The sequence below is a fragment of the Globicephala melas genome, chromosome 15 (assembly GCF_963455315.2).
Source record: "Globicephala melas chromosome 15, mGloMel1.2, whole genome shotgun sequence".
NCBI classification, from domain to species: domain Eukaryota; kingdom Metazoa; phylum Chordata; class Mammalia; order Artiodactyla; family Delphinidae; genus Globicephala; species Globicephala melas.
This window is the reverse complement of record NC_083328.1, coordinates 44,391,615-44,412,214: the sequence shown is the minus strand read 5'-3', so window position 1 is coordinate 44,412,214 and position 20,600 is coordinate 44,391,615. Positions and strand designations below refer to the sequence as shown.

Below are 20,600 nucleotides of genomic sequence, written 5' to 3'. Positions count from 1 at the left end.
CCTTCACGGTCTCGGCAGGTGCACTGCTGCCATCGCCAACCACACGGTGCAGATCCTGAAGGCGCCTCTGGACTTCTTCTTCAATGTAAGCACTGATCCTGGAAGCAAAAGAGATGGGGGTCCGTGACCGCTTGTAACCACACAGGGCATTCTGAGATCTTTTCGTTACCATGCCCTTTGCGGCTGGGAACCTTCTCGTTCTAAATGCCAAATGTAATCACAACTCAGGCTCTGGAACATCTGTCAACTTTCTAGGAAATCTAATGCCATGTGTTTACTATCTGGGTTTTCCCCAAACAAGAGAGGCCTGGACGAATAACCGAATCTTGGGAACAGAAGGGAGACTCAGTGATCCCATCCAAATCCCTCCCTACGTCCTGAGCGGAACCTCTGCTGCAGGACAGGGGAGAGTTGCAGACTTGGGTTCCAGATGACTCTGCGGTCTCAGAAGGCATCACTACCCAACACTTCATTCACCGAGCCTCCGTTTCCTCACACAGAAAACGATGATTCTTATTTCTCACAAAACACAAAATCATTTCAGAGGATTAAAAGGAAAAACAAAAAGTAGATGCACTCTCCACAGACCTTCACTATTGGATGGAACAATGTCTCACATCATTCCTGCTCTGTCTTGTCTCTGCACCCGGCCACGAGACACCACATTTTAAAGGTCTCTAGACCTTCCAAAATGCCTGGTGAAGGGTCAAGATGGCTGAAGCCAGAAACAGCTGTCAACCGAATATCTGGTACCCCATACGATACAGGGAAAACAGCTGGTACCCAATACGATACAGGGGATACTGTGTGAAGTACAGCCATCCACCCAGAGGAACCAGGGAAAGAGAGAATTTGGGTTCCATCAAAATCTTTCTAGTGGCTCAGGCCACCCAAAGGCAAGGCTTTCTCAGTTCTAGGCTCCCTGCCCCAGTTCTACAGACAATGAATTAGACGGATTATTTTAAATGAAGTGTTTTGCATGTTTACATCTTAGCACACTAAAAAATAAAAAATCTGGTTGCACCTTTCTAAGCCCATGCAAAATCCTACACACATTTCTGTACTACTGACCATGGCTAAATGACTTCCTGATATGCTGGGTAAAGAGATTAATATTACAGGTAAAACAGCCCCACAGAATGGAGCTAGGGTAATAAAATGCAGCGTTTACCTTTCAGAATTTCAGTAAAGAAAATCATATGCAACTGAATCTGAACCAAGGCCACTTAGAAACAAATCTCCCTGGACCTCAAATTTTAAATGAGCACCACAGAAGATGCAGACCTAGATTTAAGGGACCATAGAGGCTCATGCCATTCTGAGTACATTCTGATACCTGAATACCTAACTCCTACCAGCCAGGGCTCAGGGCTGCCCAATTTGAAATGTCCCCATGACGTAGATGGGGTTGAGAAAAATAGTCAGTTTTCTTATAGGCAAAGAATGATTAGGTTGATTTAGCTGAGGGCTGTAAGCCACAGGGCAATTCATGATGCCACCCAAGTTGAAAATCATTTTCCTATAGTAACATCAGATTTGTATTTATGCTATTCGTGATCATTCTGAATATACTGGTACCGTCTTCGTGACAGACTTCATCTATTTGTAATCTATGGCTTCTATAAATTATTTGTCAGCACAAGGTCCTTCTTGGTACAATTCAGTTAACTCTACTTTGTTCCTCTCAACCTAGCCTTGTATCACTTCTTTCTGGATGAACTGGTTTCCCTGAACCTTTTAATTCCACCTTCTCACACAAACTCCTTGCACCAGTATTCCTTAGATTTGGCCGGTCAGGTCTCAGGTCTTGGGCCCTTTAAATGACATCTCACTCCACCACGGGCCAGGCAACAGCTGATCAGGACAAAGCATGTCGTGGGGACAAGTACTGCTTACCACCTTTGATAGAGTCCTCCATATGCAAACTGGCCAATATAAGGTACTGTGAGTCACTAAATCACATCAGAAATAGGCATGCCATCAATTTAATGTCCAGTACCTGGCATCCATCAGGGGGACCAGGTAAGACTTTTCAGCACTGGATGGCAAGCTGGAAGAAGCAGGTTTTCCCTCCAAGGTCCCACGATGCCCTTTTTGAACACCATCGACCTCACAGATCTTCTGCTTCAACTGCTGGATTTCATGTTCTAACCTACAGAGATGGAAGTTCTGTGAATTCACTCATTAACAGTATCTCCTGAGAATCTTCCCTAGAAACCATGAGAGATCCGGACCAAAACTGTGCAAAGAGCTTTACCTTCCAGTAGAAAAGGTACCACATACCTATAAGACAAGGTATAAGGTGATAACAGGCCACAAGAGCGGTGCAGGACAAGTGCTACAGGCACCCAAAAGTTGGAGAGAGTTCTACCATCAAGGGCAAAGATATTCCCACTGTGCTCAGCAAATCCTCAGAGCTAGATGTGCAGGATTCTGAGTCCCAAACCCAGCTTCAACAAAACAGTTGGTTGTAGCCTACATATCAGATCCCAATAAGTATTTCTATTTGACAAAAGAGATCTCTGCTTTAAAGAATTCTTTAAAACTGCCAATCTAGGAGAACCTTCATGGTCAAGGCAGTTCTAAGTTGAGTCTTCACGGGCCAGTGGGAATTTGGCATTTGGAAATGACACTGGGTGGTTTTCCAGGTGCAGAAACAAAGGGACTAAACCACAAAAACCAGGAATCCGCTTTGGCTAAGGCAGTGGGTGTGGAAAACAGAAACAGGCGAGAGAGACCTAGGAAAGCAGGCTGAGTATCTAGAGAAATTAATATAAACCATGAGCTGTGGAACCAAACATTTATTTCCAACGACAGATGATACGTCTGATGTAAGGTCGACTGTGTGTATGGCTGGTCTCCCACTGGCCCAGGCACGACTGAATCCAGGGCCATCAGGCTAGAGGGCCAAACTTGCCAGTAAATTTGGCCCACAGAACCATCTAGGGGCTGCAGCCCACTCACTGTTAATGACAGCTGGGTCTCAATTTCTTCATGTATCAAATGAGAGAGTCAACTAGTCTCTCCAAATTCCTTCAGGTCCAAAATTCAGAGAGTCTGGTTTCAGATGCTGACACGCCACAACACTGCCAGCTCTCTGGTGTCACCAGCAGTGATTTGACTGCTCTATCCTGAACGTGAAAGCCAAGGTCTTGGCTCTCGGAAATGTGATTATGGGATCACCAGGGTAGGAGCTCCTGGGTCCGCGGGAGACAATGCCCAGCTGAACTCAACCTTTCATCTGTCTACCGATTACTGAGCACCAGACTGCAGAGCATGCAGTATTCTTGAAGGAGGAAGGACTGAGCACAGAGAAGTGATGTCAGGGGCCAGGTGGTGGGCAAAGAACCAGGGAACAAGGTTAACACAGAATCTCAAAGATGGTAAGGAAAATGAGCCAATGTTTGTAATTAAGATGATGCCTACAGAGTTGTTCAAAGACATCCTTCAGGGCTGGGCAATGGGAAGGACTCCACACAGCAAGAGGCACCAGTGGGACCCTGAAGGCTGAGCAGGATTTCTATACATGGCGAGGGACAGCAGGGCCTTGCATGGAAAGGGTCGCAGCACACGAGAAGAACTGGTCTGCCCAGCAGTGGCTCTGTCGTCAGCAGACAGGAGGACAAAGTGGGCACAAGCTGGATTCGAGATGCAACTCTACCACTTTCTAACTGCCTGACACTTGTCCCATCAACCATCAAGGAGAAAGAAGAAAGAAAATGATTAAATCTCGCTCATACTGCAAGCTGACAGGGAAAGCCAAGTGCGCCGTTGGTCCAGTCTGGCTCCACGTGAATTTGATATTTGGCACTTTGGAAACTCACAAGAGGTCAGCTCAGGGTGCGCAGCGGGCCCTGGTTCAGCCATGAGAACCCAGAGATAATAAGACACAACACCAGTACCCCCAGAAAGCTGCAGGACCATCAAAGCCAGAGCAAAGCGCTCAAAATTCGCTGGCCTGAATTAGGGCTTTGCAAAGTCTACTCCATCAAAACGCAGGAAGCTAAAAGCCTCCTTTGCGTGGCTTCTGGAGAAAAGCTGACATCGGGAAATCATTACAGTGTATCCACTATAATCGAGTATTAATGCTAAATGGCCAGGGAGCGAAGCCGGTTGACAAAAGCCAGGACATCAGGCTCCAAGCCCCTGCTGCATTCTCACTGCACAGCGCAGGATACACATAGAGAGCGTGCCCTCCACTGCTGTAAATTTCCTGGGGCTAGACCTTTGTCCAGCAATTTCATTTACATAAGGTACCTACAATCATTTTCTTAAACCACAGACCTATTTCTCTGAAGTCACAGCATTATGGTTTTTGATTGTCACCTGTCACTGTTTTGCCTGGGGGGATTACTGGAGAGCTTGGTAAACAGAATCCAGTTTAAGCAGATTGTTTGAAAGGAGGCTGTCCTGACCTTTTCAGGCAAAATGGTGGACAGGGGCTCAGGCAACACCTCCCAGTAGATCTTGCCTCGTCATCAGCATGGATCCCAGGCCTCTGCCAATGTCAAGCTGAGCTCCTAGAGGCCAGCACTCCGGGCTTCTGCTGCAGCCCCTCGGGAGGTGCTGTGAGGGGAGGGCTCCTGGGGAGGGGGCAGCATTCCAGGCCCCCGTAACCTGGGCTTCAGTTAAGATCTCAACAGACCAAAGGGTCTGGAACTAAAGAAAATACACAGGCCCATGCCCTCCTCATGAGGGTAAGGACACTGCGGCCCCAAGGTGGAAGAGCCTGCCCAAGGCCAGCAGGGCAGGAAGGGGTTGGGAAGGGCACAAAGCCCCCTTGCGGGACACCAAATCCGATGACGTCTGCACAACAGGCGGCCGCCAGTCTCTCTGAGTCTTGGCATCGCGTCTGCAGGGTTAGCAGAAAAAGCATCCCCCAGTTCACGTATTTATTTGTCTTGAGATCCTACCTCTGAGAAGCAAGGTGACAGGCAACAGGTAGAGGAAGAGAAATATTCTTCCTTTATCATGAAAACAGCGCTACTCCCTAGTTCACAACATCGAAAATAATATCAGAGAATCATGACCTAACATGCCTGGATAGACCACCATGTTTGGAACATCTAGAGAGCTTTGCTTGTTTATTTTTTAATACAGAATCCTGAGGTGTCCCTCTGGATTCTCAAACACTGAGAATCAGCAGGGGTGGGGGGAGGGATATTTTTCAGTTCGCTGCCAGGTGTGGAAATCAGTGTTTATGGAACCTGTGAACAAGTGCTGATCAAGGTCCCAGAGAAGACATGGGGGGGGGTGGAGAGGGAGGAAGGGGAGGGAAAGGGCAGCAGAGGGAAAAGGAGTCAACAAAAGGGAATGGGGTTTGGGGAGAGCACCGAAGGAGGGAGGGGGAATCCGGCTGGAAGCTTTCTCAGTCTTCCCTGTTTATCAAATATTAAACACACAGTCAGAGGTCAGTGAGGTAACAGACATGGGCTTAGTTTGTGTTTTTTCCAACTTTAGGCCAGTGACTCTAAACCAAGGATCCTAAGGAAAAAGAAAAGAAGGCTAAGCATTTGCCAGTGAATCAGAAAACATAAAGGCTACAGAATTACTTTTTCAAACAACAGTGAGAGACACAGCACCAGGGCTAGAAGCCGCGCCATCACAGCCCGAGGGTTAATGCCGTGGGGCACGGAGGGTGTGGCAGGCGTCCCCTCGGGCTCGGCTCACCTCTCCCGGTCCTTCTCCAGGGCTTCCTGCTCGGCCCCCAGGCCGGCCCGGAGCCCGGACCGCTCGCTGCCGCCGGCGGTCAAGGTGGCCGGCTTCGGCCTCCGCTCCTCGGCCCCCAGGCCCCGGGCGTAGCGCCGCTGCAGGGCAGAGTGCCTCCGCTCCAGCCGGGCCACCGCCCGCTCCAGCGCCTCCCTCTGCTGCTGCTCCCGGGATTCCAGGATCTCCTTTTCCTTCTGCCTCACCTTCTCCTCCTGACGGGCCACGTTGGCCGTGAACTCGAAGGTGGCCTGGAGCTTCTGCAGCTGGCTGGCGCTGGCCTGGTACTGCGCGAGCTGCTCTTCTTTTTCTTCCATCTCTTTCTCCACTTGGTAGAGAGTGTTGTCCAGGCCGAGAGGACCTCGGTCGAGGATCTCGCAGGCTCTCTGTTTCTCTTCCAACAGCCTCGGCAAATGATGCTGCAGGAGATACTGGAGCTGGCTCTCCTTACACTGCAGCCTCCCCTCCGCCGGCTTGATCTGCTCCGCATCTCCAGCCGCGTGGGGCACATCTGCGGCACCACCATCCTTCTTGAACAACGACTTCGATTCTTCCTTGCTGCCAGATTTTAAGCGCTCCAGGATTTCACGTTCTTCCTCCACTTCCTTTTTCAGGAGCTCCTTCTGCTGAACCAGCTCCTTCTCCAGAGTGGTCAGCGCGGCCAGCTGCCTTCGCTTGAACGCTAAGAAACGCAGCTGCGCCCGTTCGAGCTCCCGGCCATCGCCGTCCCCCTCGGCACAGGCCTCCTTGGCCCGCAGGAGACATGCGCGGATGCCCTCGAGGTCCTGCCGCTCCTCCTCCGCGCGCTGCGCCTCCCCGAGCCGCGGCAGCCGGACCAGCTCCCGCTTCTCCCGGAGCTGCTCCTCCAGGCGCGCCACGCGCAGGACCTGCTCCTCCTCCTGCCCCTCCAGCCGCCTCCTCTCCTGCTCCAGCCTGACACACTGCTCCTCTTTTTCCCTTTTGAGTTGCTCCAGCTCCTGAAATATCTGAACCTTCTCGGCCTTCTCATGGCTGTTGAGTTCTTGCAGCCGCTGGAGCTCTTCCCGGACGCGGAGAAACCGCTCCTCTTCCTGTTTCTTCTTCTGCAGCTCAGTCTCCTGCTGCTCCCTCAGCCTCTCCTCCTCGAACCGCTCCTTTTCGGCCAGCAGGTCCTTGAGCTTGCTCTCCAGGTGGAAGCTGCGGCGCTTGAGGCTCTCCTCCTGCTTGCGGATCTGTAGCTGCACGATCTCCGTCTCCTTGCGCTGGGTCTCCACCTCCTGCTGCATCCGCTCCAGCGCAGCCTTGTCGGACTTTTGCTTTTCCTCCATCTCTTCTATGAGTTTTCTGAAATGCAAATCGTTGACTGATCGTTATTTGAGCGCTAGGTTCAAAAGCTGCTCTAACTTCTCCCTAAACTGATACCTCCTAGAAATGGACATACACCACACACCCTTCACTAAATTTAAAAAAAAAGAGAGAACAGCACTTTCCTTTTAATATCCAGCAGCATGCTGTTTAATTTTTTTACTCTGTAACTGTCCAACATATCATTTGCCTAATCTCCTGAAGTAGCTTCTGCTATCATTTCTTTGCAGAACCTATAAGCATAATGTGTTATGCATGATATAATTTTTAAAGCCCCCTGAGCTCAAAGAGAAAGAGGCATGCCCAATTTAAATTAAATGTGAATAATTTTATTCAGCCCAAAGGCTAAAACTCAATGGAAATTCGGTTACAAAATGACATTAAATAAAAATGCTTATGCTGTCCTCAACTCATCAGGGTCAAATATCAAAGTCAAGATAATCGACACTTCATTGTTCCAGCTCAAATAACTACACGCTATTTAATCACTAGTTTAGGACAAATGGTAATCACCAAATGATCCAAAATATTAGTTTATTAATGCATAACATTGAAAATAACGTCAGTCTCCATTAGAATACTTAAATGCATGATTCTGGCCGTTACATGTCATGGTGTGTCTTAGAGAGCAAAGGGTCCCCACTGGGTGCTAAGTCAATGTTTTGAGGTCAGGGTGGCCTCCAAAGCAAGAACACAGGGCATGTCAGAGTACGGATGCACGGCCTCCATCTCCTGAGCCACCCAAGACCTATCGTCCATGATGCTGTGAGCTAAACTAATTCATCTGTAACATCCAGACCCCACACTCTAGAAAATAAATAGCCAGGGTGTAGATTTTCTGCGGCCTTACTTTCTATTCTAATATCGATCCTTGGTCCATTTCTTGGCTTGTTAAATAGGACAGGAAAAAAAAGAAAACTACTTAGTTTTATTATAAAAAATGCTCTCCAAATCAATTACACACACACACACACACACACACACACACACACACACACACACACACACACACACACACACACACACACACACACACACACACACACACACACACACACACACACACACACACACACACACACACACCCCCCCCCCCAAAAGGAAAGGGAGCTGAGAATGGCTGGTCAACATAAGGAAAGAGGTTTAAAAAGTGAGGAGGCATAAGAAGGGGAAGGGTCATTCTTTCGGCTTTTTTAAAACTCAGGATATTATTAAGGAAGAAATACTTTTTAGTTAAATTTAAACAAGTCTACATTTGATGTATTACACTTAAAGAGTGTATTAAATTTGCCTACTGACTCTACTCCCCCGTCTCACAAGTATTTGAAGATGAACTATTTAAAAAATTCAAACGTGAAGTAAAACTAACCAGCTAAAGAGAAAGGAGCTACAGTCATCAGACGTGTAAATGATGGACACGGAGCCAGAGGGAGAGGACACAGACACAGGTGATCTCAGCCTAGGACATCAACACAGGCACCCACCCACTCTGTGGTGTTATGACTCCTACCACGTGGCTTACCTTTTACTTTCTAATTTCTCAAGTTCTTCACGCTGTTGCCGCTCAAATTCAAGTCTAATAAATCAAATGAAAATGAGTCACTTTTCTGAAAGAGCTTTTTTCACTCTCATATTCTCTGTATGTAGTTACATATTACAAAGAACACTGGTTTGTCAGGTACGCTTTTTAATCATTATGGGTTAGCAAGTTTAAAATGTATTCTTTGCTCTATGATTATGATTATAAATTAGACATACTTTGGGAGTGCTTGAATTCAGGCTGAAAAGAACATATTTTACTTGAAGGAAAGCAAACAAAACACCACTGTACGGGACAAGCAGAGTTAAGGGAGACTTCTAAACGAGAAGCGTGCCTACCCCATGCAGCCTAGCCACTGATTAGTACAGAAAAATGGAAAATCTCTACCTTAGACAGATGGGTCCTTTTATAGGGAAAAGACTGCCAGGGAGATGAGAGAGAGAGAGAGAGCACAGACATCAATTAAGAAAAGAATTAACAGTGGGAACATCAGGAGCAAAACAGTAAGGTACTTAAAAGCCAGTAGCCATGCACAAATTGAAACGTCTTCTTATACAGATCACATTTTCCAATCATTTCTTGAAGCAAATTCTCCAAAGAGTTAGCTATTATGTTTTACACACTTCCCATGATAACTCGAGCACTAATAATAACTAAGTACCAACGATAATTGCCCACAGAAGTCAAATCCATGTTTTTACTACTTCATAAATGGTTATACTGTATGGAGGATTCTCGAGATCCTCCTGTAGTTAGTGGTTATATGACATTGGAGCTATGGCGGCTACAGAGATTATGAACGGATTGACCATAGTGGTAGCAAACTAAAGGGGGCTAGGTCACTGGGAATTTTAAAACAACTCGCTAAAATACTGATAACAAGTTGACTTTTTCTCAAATACTAGACTGAATTACTTCAAGGTTTCACTATACCTTTTAAACAGCATGAACTGTAATTCTTAAACGTTTTCCTGTTGTGGTGGATAGCAAGTACAGCTAAGAAGCTGAACTATGGAAAAATTCATCAGTCAACTGTTCTCCTTGGATAAGATAATCCAGGTTGGCAACGGTTACCTTTACCATGAGCTAACGAATTTTCAAATAGATCTGTTACCAATTTAATTTGGGCTAAAATTGAGAGTAAGATGTCTGAGGGGTTTTGCAAGCAGAACTGAGGGCAGTGCTGAGTGATTTACACGTTTGCTTATTACTCTGCCTTCCCAGCAAATCCTGAAGATGGCACAGAGTACCCGATCTATTTAACAGATGAGAAACCCAGAGCTCAGAGGTCTGAAAGAACTTGTCCAAGGTCATGATGGTAAGATGTGGTGGAACCAGGGCTTGAACCCACGATAGCCTGCTTCCAAAACATCCTCAATTCGTTCATTTTATGAGCAATGCTCCAGTTTGTGATATATAATAAGAATATTAAATCCTTCATTGAAACTTACCATTTAGGGTTATATTTATCTTTCTATCAAATGAAAATGATCTGTGGATTACAGGCACCGCCATCCATGAGAAATCAATCACGTAAATATAGTATATGACAGGGATTTGCCACTTCTGGAGCCCAATCCACATGCCATCACGCTAAGCCGATACAGGGTTTCATTTAAGTTCATATACGATCATTCTCTTTTATATAACGATAAACAGAACCTTGGGAATGCTTCCTAGTACATATTTTTAGACTTCGGTACAGTTTAGTCTTTCTAGAGATAATTACAGTCAAAAAAAATAAAATAAAATCACCAGATAAAACACTTTCAAAACCTGAGGATTTTCCTAATAGAACTGTCTTTATTCTTGATTTACACTTTCTGTGAACATCAGCTCAATGTGCCCATCAGCAGACAATGTCGCTCTGCTCTGACAGTGTCACAAGGCAAATGCTGCTCTGAGGGGTTCGAATGAAAACCTATCACCAGACAGTTTACAACGTGCAGGTGCTTGTCCTGGCACTGAGCATGCAATACCCTCACTTTGTTCTCCTAACCCTAGCAGGTCTCATCCCCATTTTATAAAACAGGAAACTGAGGCTTAGATGAGGTAAGTAGCAGAGGGAGGGCTTGAATCAGTTTGGTATTAAAATCTGTGCTGCTAACCACTGCAACTGTTTCTAATGAGTTGTGTGGTCTCAGAAAGTCATGAAATGTGAGTTTTAATAGCTTCATCTCCAGTGTGATACTCTGGGCACCTACGTATTTTACTGAGCACAGTGCCAGGCGCTGTGCAAGGCACAGGGGATACAGAGGTCCGGAAGTGAGATATGTCCCTGCCTCCGTGGGGCTCCCAGTCTGTAAGTGACAGTGGAATAAACATGAGGGGCGCACCCAGTGTGTCACAGCCAGGATGAGGAAGGACAAAGGGTTGTAACACACCGAGCGGGTGCTGGTCTCAGAATTTGGTAGGACCTAGAATCAAGGCAAGCCTCCCAAGGGAACTTCCGCCCAGGCTGTGCCACTCTTCCTCGCATGGTGCAGCAGCTCAATAAAGCCAGGTCTCGGCTTCCTGTGAGGGGAGGGGCAAGACGTGAAGCTCAACGGGACACGAGAAGCCACACGGTTCAGGGCCTTGGAAGTTATATTGAGGACTCTGCACCTGACCCCAAAGACAGTGGCAGAAAAGTGTCTTGGAACAGGGTTGTTAGAGAGCCCACAGAGAACACATGAGAGGAGAAGCCACGAACCAGATCAGGAGGCCTGTGTCGTCACGGAAACAAGAGATGATGGAGGCAGGACCCAGGATCACTGGGATAAGGAAATGCCAGTATCTTCTGATACGCAGGGGTTCAGTTGAGAAAACCTGCTAATGGGCTGGATTTTGTTGGAGGTTGTGATGGGAAAGAAAGAGTCAAAGATGACCCTCAGGTTTCTGGCCGGGTCACACAGTGGGCGGGGAAGCCGAGCTTCACGGCCAAGAGGCTGTGCTAAAAGGTCAACTGGTCCGAATACAAATGCTAGTGGTTGTGAGGCTAAGCATGAGTTATTTAATCTTGGATGCTTGATTTTTACAGACTTTGAAGAAAATAACGAGCCCTCCCTCAAAGAAGACAAACATCCGTCTCATCAAACAAGACCGTAGGTACAAAGTATCTGTATCAACATCCACGAAAGAGTCATTCCACACCTGGGTCTGAGGACTCGCATTTGACTCTCACAATGGTCCTGTGACGTAGATGCCACCCTTCCCCCCTTTTACACACGAGCAGTGGCCACGACTCCAGTAAATGGCAGAATCAATTGACTCCAGAGCCCACAGTTTATCCCTATGCTGCCTTCAAGAAAGTAAGCTCGATTTTACACGTGTTGAATCTAATGATTCCAGGGTCAACCAAATTGAGACGTCCGGCAGGCGGGGGATACAAACGAAGATCTAGCGCTTGGGCCGTCATCAAGGATGGACATACAGACTTGGAATTCACCAGCATCTGGATAGGAATTACCCAGGACACAGGTATGGAATGTGAATAAAGGAGCTTAGTGCAGAGTCTGGAAGACCACACACACTGCAGTGACTGGCAGAGAAGGATGGGCCCTTAAATGAGGCTGGAGATGAGCAGTTAAAGACAGAGAGAGAGGATCCCCTTGATAAATAATGATTCCCATTTCCTCAAAATTAAGAGTTTAAAAAGAAAAAGAGGGCTTCCCTGGTGGCGCAGTGGTTGAGAGTCCGCCTGCCGATGCAGGGGACACGGGTTCGTGCCCCGGTCCAGGAAGATCCCACATGCCGCAGAGCGGCTGGGCCCGTGAGCCATGGCCGCTGCACCTGCGCGTCCAGAGCCTGTGCTCTGGAACGGGAGAGGCCACAACAGTGAGAGGCCCGCGTACCGCAAAAAAAAAAAAAGAGTTACATGATGATATAAACATGGGATGAAGAAGAGTGTTGGATGACCTGGGGACAAGTTCCCAGGAAAGTAGTAAAAGAAAAAGCAGAACACAGAGCTGTGTATCGAGTGAGAGCTCGATGTTGTTTTTCTAAGATACTTTTTAGAATGCATGATTATAGTACCTGATGTACAATTAAACATATATAGTATAAAATATAAGTAAATATTACAAATATAAACGAATCATTATTTCTTGGTGGAAGGATTGTGAATGCTTGTGATTACTTTATTCATTTCTGAATGTTTTACTTTTTTGCAATAAGCATCTCAATTTATAATGAGACAAACTACCTGTTTCAAACATTTTTCTCAATCTACTGTGATTATAGCAACCGTTTTACTTCCTTTTTGCTTCTACAAATCTCTAGTTGATTTCCATTCGTCTCCAGCGATGACGATGATTAACCTCAGTAGATCATAAAACTTGGGGTTGCTTATGGTGACTAAATATCTGAGGTCACTGATGTGGGACACGGCTGTTCAAGGTTAGGATTACGGTCTGGGATAAAAGAAGGGGGTGGAGGGTCCTCATTATGGCACAACAATTCACACACACACACACACACATTCAATCAACAACTGCTTCCCAAACACCTACTTAGAAGCAGGGGTACATTATTAAGAAAATCAAACCTTTTCACTAAATATACTAAAAATATTCCATTAAATACCCAGACCAAGAGTAGGCAAATAGTTGCACCAAAACCCACAATTTAAGCAACCATTTAAAGTGCTACCACAGAGACAGGATGCTATGTATAAAGATCCAAGGAGATGAAATCTGGGCTGGGGTTGGTAGGGCCTCCCTGAGGAAATGACGCTGAAACTGACATCTTAGAGGGGAGGTGGGATTTAGCCATGTGACGAGCAGTCCAGGAGGAGGAAACAGCACGTTTCCAGCAAAGGCCTGGAAGCAGGAACAGGTATGTATGTACGTCAGGAACCCTTGACTGAATCAGCAACAAGCTCTGATCAAATGAGTCAACAAACTACAGAGAGCTCACGGCAGGTAATCAAGTTAATACAAGATGTTACTTCAGAAGAAAATCATGCTGACATGTAGGACGAAGAGGAATCTGCTACCTACCACCGTTGCCCATAACTGCTATCCATCATTGCACTGGGCAAAGGCTCACTTCCTCAACTGACCCACACAATTCAGCTTTGGATCATGCAGTTCTACAATGAGGGAAGCAGAAATGCTGCCCCTGAGCAGACAGCGCAAATCTAAAGGAACAGAATGAAGACAGATCACACTTGGAATCCTATAGCTCATCGTTCTGCTCCTTGCTTTTTTTTTTTTTTTTTTTTTTTTTGGGTGCGTTGGGTCTTCATTGCCGTGCGTGGACTTTCTCTAGTTGTGGCGAGCGGGGGCTACTCTTCATTGTGGTGCGTGGGCTTCTCACTGCAGTGGCTTCTCTTGTTGCGGAGCACGGGGTCTAGTCGCATGGGCTTCAGTAGTTGTGACACACAGTCTCAGTAGTTGTGGCTCATGGGCTCTAGAGAGCAGGCTCAGTAGTTGTGGCTCACGGGCTCAGGTGCTCCGTGGCATGTGGGATCTTCCTGGAGCAGAGCTCAAACCTCTGTCCCCTGCATTGGCAGGTGGATTTTTAACCACTGTGCCACCAGGGAAGCCCCCATTCTGCTACTCTGAAAACAGGAAACAAAGGAGCTCATCATTTAAAGTGGCTCACAGTGGAGTTATATTCAAGGACAAGAAAGAAAAAGCTAAGTCAGTACAGACTGACTTCACTTTACTGCACTTCGCAGATATTGCTTTTTTTTTTTTTAACAAATTGAAGGTTTGTGGCAACCCTACATCGAGCAAGTCAACCAGCGCCATTTTCCCAGCAGCGTTTGCTCACTTCATGTCTCTGTGTCACATTTTATTTATTTTATTTTTTTAACATCTTTATTGGAGTATAATTGCTTTACAATGTTGTGCTAGTTTCTGCTTTATAACAAAGTGAATCAGCTATATGTATACATATATCCCCATATCCTCTCCCTCTTGCGTCTCCCTCCCACCCTCCCTATCCCACGCCTCTAGGTGGACACAAAGCACCGAGCTGATCTCCCTGTGCTATGCAGCTGCTTCCCACGAGCTATCTATTTTACATTTGGTAGTGTATATACGTCCATGCTACTCTCTCACTTCATCCCAGCTTACCCTTCCCCCTTCCCGTGTCCTCAAGTCCGTTCTCTACTTCTGCATCTTTATTCTTGTCCTGCACTTAGGTTATCAGAACCATTTTTCTTTTTTTCTTTAGATTCCACATATAGGTGTTAACATACGGTATTTGTTTTTCTCTTTCTGACTTACTTCACTGTGTATGACAGACTCTAGGTCCATCCACCTCACCACAAATAACTCAGTTTTGTTCCTTTTTATGGCTGAGTAATATTCCATTGCATATATGTGCCACATCTTCTTTATCCATTCATCTGTCGATGGACACTTAGGTTGCTTCCATGTCCTGGCTATTGTAAACAGTGTTGCAATGAACATTTTGGTACATGACTCTTTTTGAATTATGGTTTTCTCAGGGTGTATGCCGAGTAGTGGGGATTGCTGGGTCGTATGGTAGTTCTATTTTTAGTTTTTTGAGAAACCTCCATACTGTTCTCCATAGTGGCTGTATCAATTTACATTCCCACCAACAGTGCAAGAGTGTTCCCTTTTCTCCACACCCCCTCAAGCATTTATTGTTTGTAGATTTTTTTGATGATGGCCATTCTGTCTGTGTCACATTTTAGTAATTCTCACTATCCTGAAAACTTTTCTTTCTTATCATATTTGCTACAGTGAGCTGTGATCAGTTATCTTTGATGTTACTATTGCAAAAACCTTGTGACTCTCTGAAGGCTCAGATGATGGTTAGCATTTTTAAAGTGTTTTTAAATTAAGGTATGTACATTTTTTTAGACATAATCCTACCGCATGCTTAACATACAGTATAATGTAATACTACAGTATAAACATAGTTTTTAAATGCACTGGGAAACCAAACACTGAGCACGGCTCTCTCTACTGTGTATCTGCTCTACCACGGTGGTCTGGAATCGGCTTGCCACATCCCCGGGGCCTGGCTAAAACTGACGCTGTTCTCTGTTAATGGAGGAAGAAGCTCACGTCCTTCAGCTGCGTTCACCGCAAGTTCCCGAAGACCGTGCATCTTCACAAGCTATTTAAGGCTCTACAGCAACCGCCAAGTGAGTAAATGGCCCATGAAAAAGCGACACCACTGAGACCAAAGACTGGAGAGGAAGTCAGTCCTGCGGCAAAGCAAACTTTTGAAAGATGTTAAGGCCCAATAAAACAAACCAGCAGAGACAAACACAGTAAATAACCATCAGCTAAAACACAGCCAAATCACCAGCAACATAAATATTGCCAACCACTACACGTATAAAACTTTCACACTCCAGGTCAGCAAGAAAAAAAAAGGATAAAACAATGTATAAAGCCCCAGAAAGTGAGAGAGAAGAGAAAAAAGTGGGGCTAGCGGGGCACTGTATCCACGGGCAACGCAATCTTTCCTCCCAGGACCCATAGTGAGAACATGACCTCACCTGACGGTGCGGGTCTTACCAAGAGTATCTCCAGCTATGACCAGGCTCTGTTTCTGAAGCCCCTTTTACATTGGTATGAATTAAGGGGAAGAACTGAATTCACTTGGTTCACATGTATTACAATGGCTATTAAGTTCCAGGTGCTATGCTGGGAACTGAGTGAACAGATTAGATCCTGTGACTGTTTCCTGGAAGCTGACAGAAATGTAGAGGGAAGCTAAGCTCAGTACAGCAAAGGAAGCACCTGGTTACTGACGTTTTCTTACTCTCTCCCCAGTGTGATGTATTTATCCTTCCAGTTGAAGGAAGGGAGAGAGGGAGGGAAGGAGGGAAGAAATAGGGAAGGGGTAGGAGAGAGGAAGGAAAATGAAACTACTTTCTTTTCCTACAACTGTCGTCAGCTGGTAAGAAGTCCTCACCATAACGTATCTTGGTGCTTTCGGCTTTCTGCGTCGCAATCCCGGAACTCTTCCTGCGGAATATAGTTCCTTCCGGCTTCACATTCCGAAACCCCAACCCTACTCTAAACCTGAAGGAGCAGGAAGGCTGGAGCGAACTGCACACAGCATGGAGCTCTGCACAGGACAAGCGAGGTGCCTGATGAATCCTGGGTGATGGTCAGGATGCCCAGGACAGGCTTCCAGAGAGAGCCACTGTTAGCAGGACTGCCTAGACTCCAGCTGCTGTGAATATAGCTTAGAGCTGCATCCAGGAGGGTGTGTTCATATCAACACGGTCTATGAGTCAAGAGGATCCTTTTCCAGTTTGCAAGGAAAGGGAAACTCTCATGTGGTATTGGTGAGAGATAAATAGTGGTGATATGTACAACCATCCTATAGAACAGTTTGTGAACGTCTATCAAGAACCTTAAAACTATCAATATATACACCCTCTGGCCTGGTAATCCCATGCTACTTTTTCTCACCCGAGGAAGTGATACTCACGGATAAGCACAAAGATTTAGCTACAAATGTGTTCACCCCAACTGCTTGCCATAGTTCAAAGCTAGACAACAAAACACCTGCCAACAGAAGATAAGTAAGGTATGGCATATCCATACAATGGAATCTCACATGGATGTTAAAATGATGTAGGTTAATACATACGAAGAGGAAAGTTATATAAGTGCATAAAACAAGCCCAGTGTGAACCCATCCTGGTAAAAGAACACATATAAATGTATATAAGTATATACGTATATATGTAAATGTATGTACGTATATATGTAAATGTATGTACATATACACGCGCACACACAGAGAGAAAGACAGAGATGGCTACATGGTGGGACAGAGGTATAGACTAGAATATACAGCAACATGTTCACTGCCGTAGTTTCTTTTTTGCTTGTTTGTGATTTCTAAATTTTCCGTAATGATTAACACACGAAAATTAAACGTTAGGTTAAAAATAACCATCACTCGTCTGTCCTTATCCCCTGATTGTCGATGATTTCAGACAGTCTTCAGAGTCAGGGGCCTTGCACTGAGCCCTGAGTTGGCCCTGACGCCCATCAACCCCATCAGCGCTACGTTCCATAAAGCTCCTTGGACGGCTTGCCAAAGAGAGGTTTGATTTTTGACTTTAGATATTTTTGGCCCAACCGCATTTGAAACCCAGGCATTTCTCCTCTTCGGAATTTCTTCGAACGCAGTATATCCATTTCAACAGGCTCGCCGCTGGTCAGTGCTTAAAGGAGGACAATGCACAAATGACATTTTCTCCCTTTAAGGCTGAAATGAACTTGGAATGTATATAATTTTGCTCAGAGCACTTTCCAAAAGCTGTGAAAGCTCCCGCTTTCTGCCAAGTTAGCCGCCTGTTTGCAGCCTCAGAGCAAGACAGAGGATGCCTGAGGAGTGGGCTTGGACGTTTCCCCTGCAGTGAAACAGTTTCCTGGCAAAGACCCTGGCTGGGCGCTTCTCAAAGCGGAGCTGACTCTCAAAGGAAGTCACCAGGCTGCTTTGCCTCCTCCAAAAATTCTCTGGCACTAAGTACCACGCATGTGTGCCTACAAATCCTGGTCTCCAGAAAGCCTACGATGCGGGCCGGCAGTGAGTTCCTAAACTACCTTAGAGACGGTACATCCAACGTGACATGCCCAGTTGGGCTCATAAAATGCTCCTGGGTAGCAAAGACTTCACTTTTAAAAAGTCCAAATCTTACTATGATTCAGAGCATGGGTTTTTTTGGACAATTACTAGGTTGCCTGTTGAAACTGACTGCTCTGAAGATAAGTTGGATCGTACTGTATACAGTCATTTGCAAACCCGATGTAATTCTTTCAGAGAGCTTTGTTCTAAGAGGAACTGAGTACTAAGTAGCATAAACTTTAAATCCGCTGCAAGAAAACATACTCAGGTCTACAGGATACCAAGGAAACCAAGAGATGTGAATGTGCACCAGTCAAGAAAGCCACAAAACGTGCATGAAGTACGTCTGTGTGCGTGAGAGCCTCACAAAGGCCCAGGGCTTCCCCGGTGGCGCAGTGGTTGAGAGTCCGCCGGCCGATGCAGGGGACACGGGTTCGTGCCCCGGTCCGGGAGGATCCCACATGCCGCGGAGCAGCTGGGCCCGTGAGCCATGGCCGCTGAGCCTGCGCGTCCGGAGCCTGTGCTCCGCAGCGGGAGGGGCCACAGCAGTGAGGCCCGCGTACCGCAAAAAAAAAAAAAAGAGAGAGAAACAAAGAAGAAGAGAGAAGGCTTGGGGCAGGGGAGGGGGCGGTGCTGGGGGGCAGCTAACATTTATTAAGCCAATACTTAGCATCAGGGAATCATTAAGAAGGCCAAAAGCCAGTTCTCCAGTTTAAAAGCAGAACACTGATCCCAAACTGGTCCTAAGAGAGGTAAATACAGGGTAAGGGACCCCAAACTCTGCACTGTCCCAGGGCCAGGCCACCTACTGAAGCCTGTGAGACCCATCACCCAGTAGGTGGATACAGACCCCCTATGGTGAGGAGCGGGGCGCCGTGGCAGGGGCCTGGGTGGAGCTGCACAGCTGCCCTCACCCAGAGTCAACCCAGAGGAGTCCAAGCGTCACAAGCAACGGCAAGGCTCCCGGCTCCCTGCTTTCCGCCAGGCTTCCCCACAGTCTTCCCTGTACACTAGAGCACGCTCCAAGGGAACTGAGCCCCAGCACAGGCGGGCCAAACAAGGGCCCTCACCCAGCAGCTGAGTGGATGCGGAACGAACAGGAGGGCTTGTCAACGGGGGCCCCACGTTCACCCTGCGCCTGCGACAGGCTGCAGAGGCCCCCACGCTCCCCACGGGGCGCCCGGCGGCCGACCCTGTGCTCCGGTGCAGTCACTCCCAGGAGGAAGTTCGCAGCCCGGGGTCCAGTTTCTCAAGGCTGTGCTCAGCATTCTCCCTGCCTCTCGACAAGCTGGCCCTCCTCCCGTATCTGTATTTCAGCTGGAGAGCATGCGACACCGGACCAATTATTTAAGCCAGAAAATGGATGTTACCAGCTTTTCCTTCTTTCCCTCCCACATCCATTCGGGCCTCATCACTTCCTTCCTGCCCTGGGCGCCTGTGCAGCCCACCGCTGCCTCTAGCTTCCTCCCACTGCTGCCTCAGTTCAGGCCTCACCTCCAGGTCCCTCTCACAGCTCCCTCCGCGCCCTCACTGTTCCCTCTCAAGGCAAATATGATCACATCTCTCCTTGGCTAGAAACACCTCCTGAAGCCCTACCCCATGCACTGGGCTTTGAGATACAGGCGAACGGGCTGGTTGTGAACTGAACCTGGCAGGGCTCGAGGGAGTCACCAGGAAATAGATCCTTGTCAGATTGACACTCATCAGTTATCTACTAAACTTACTGGGGGAGCTGAATTTCAGATCTTCCATCTTTCTATACTTCCAAACACTACTTTCCAGATTGGAAATTCTTAAGAAAATGGAAAGAAAACAAAGAGTGAAGAAAAACCACAGTGAGGTACCATGTCACACCCATTAGGGCGGCCACTATCAAAAACAAAACAAAACAAAAGAAAAAACTAACAAGAAAAAAAACAGAAAATAACACGTATTGGTGAGGATGTGGAGGAACTGGAACCCTTGGGCGCTGTTAGTAGGAATGTAACAGGGCTGCACCTAAGACAGAAAACAGTGTGGCAGTTTCTCAAAAAAATTAAAAACGTAATTAGCATATGATCCAACAATCCCACTTCTGGGTATATACCCAAAGGAACTGAAAGCAGGGGCTCAAAACAGATATTTGTGCACCCGTGTTCAGAGCAGCATTATTCACAACTGCCAAAAGGTGGAAGCAGCCCAGGTGTTCATCGACGGATGAATGGATACATAAGACGTGATATATACATGCAATGGGATGTTATGCAACTTTAAAAAGGAAGAAACTCTGATACTTGCTACAACATGGATGAACTCTGAAGGCATTATGCTAAGTGAAAAAAGCTAGTCACGGGCTTCCCTGGTGGCGCAGCGGTTGAGAGTCCGCCTGCCGATGCAGGGGACACGGGTTCGTGCCCCGCCGGTCCAGGAGGATCCCACATGCCGCGGAGCGGCTGGGCCCGTGAGCCATGGC

The 20,600-nt window shown here is 46.8% G+C and overlaps 1 protein-coding gene across 3 annotated transcripts in view; it reads right to left on the bottom strand.

Annotated features, from left to right (window-relative positions):
* The window catches only part of KIF16B (kinesin family member 16B), a 275,553-nt gene that overhangs the window by 101,550 nt on the left and 153,403 nt on the right, over positions 1-20,600 (bottom strand). For 2 of the 3 annotated variants that reach the window (XM_060285362.1, XM_060285363.1), the window contains exons 18-22: positions 8,978-9,010; positions 8,573-8,626; positions 5,671-7,029; positions 2,000-2,152; positions 2-98 (exon numbers count right to left, since the gene is read on the bottom strand). In XM_060285362.1, the coding sequence (XP_060141345.1) occupies positions 2-98; positions 2,000-2,152; positions 5,671-7,029; positions 8,573-8,626; positions 8,978-9,010 (1,696 nt within the window). The remainder of the gene's footprint in view (position 1; positions 99-1,999; positions 2,153-5,670; positions 7,030-8,572; positions 8,627-8,977; positions 9,011-20,600) is intronic. The other variant, XM_030872530.2, reaches the window with a different exon arrangement.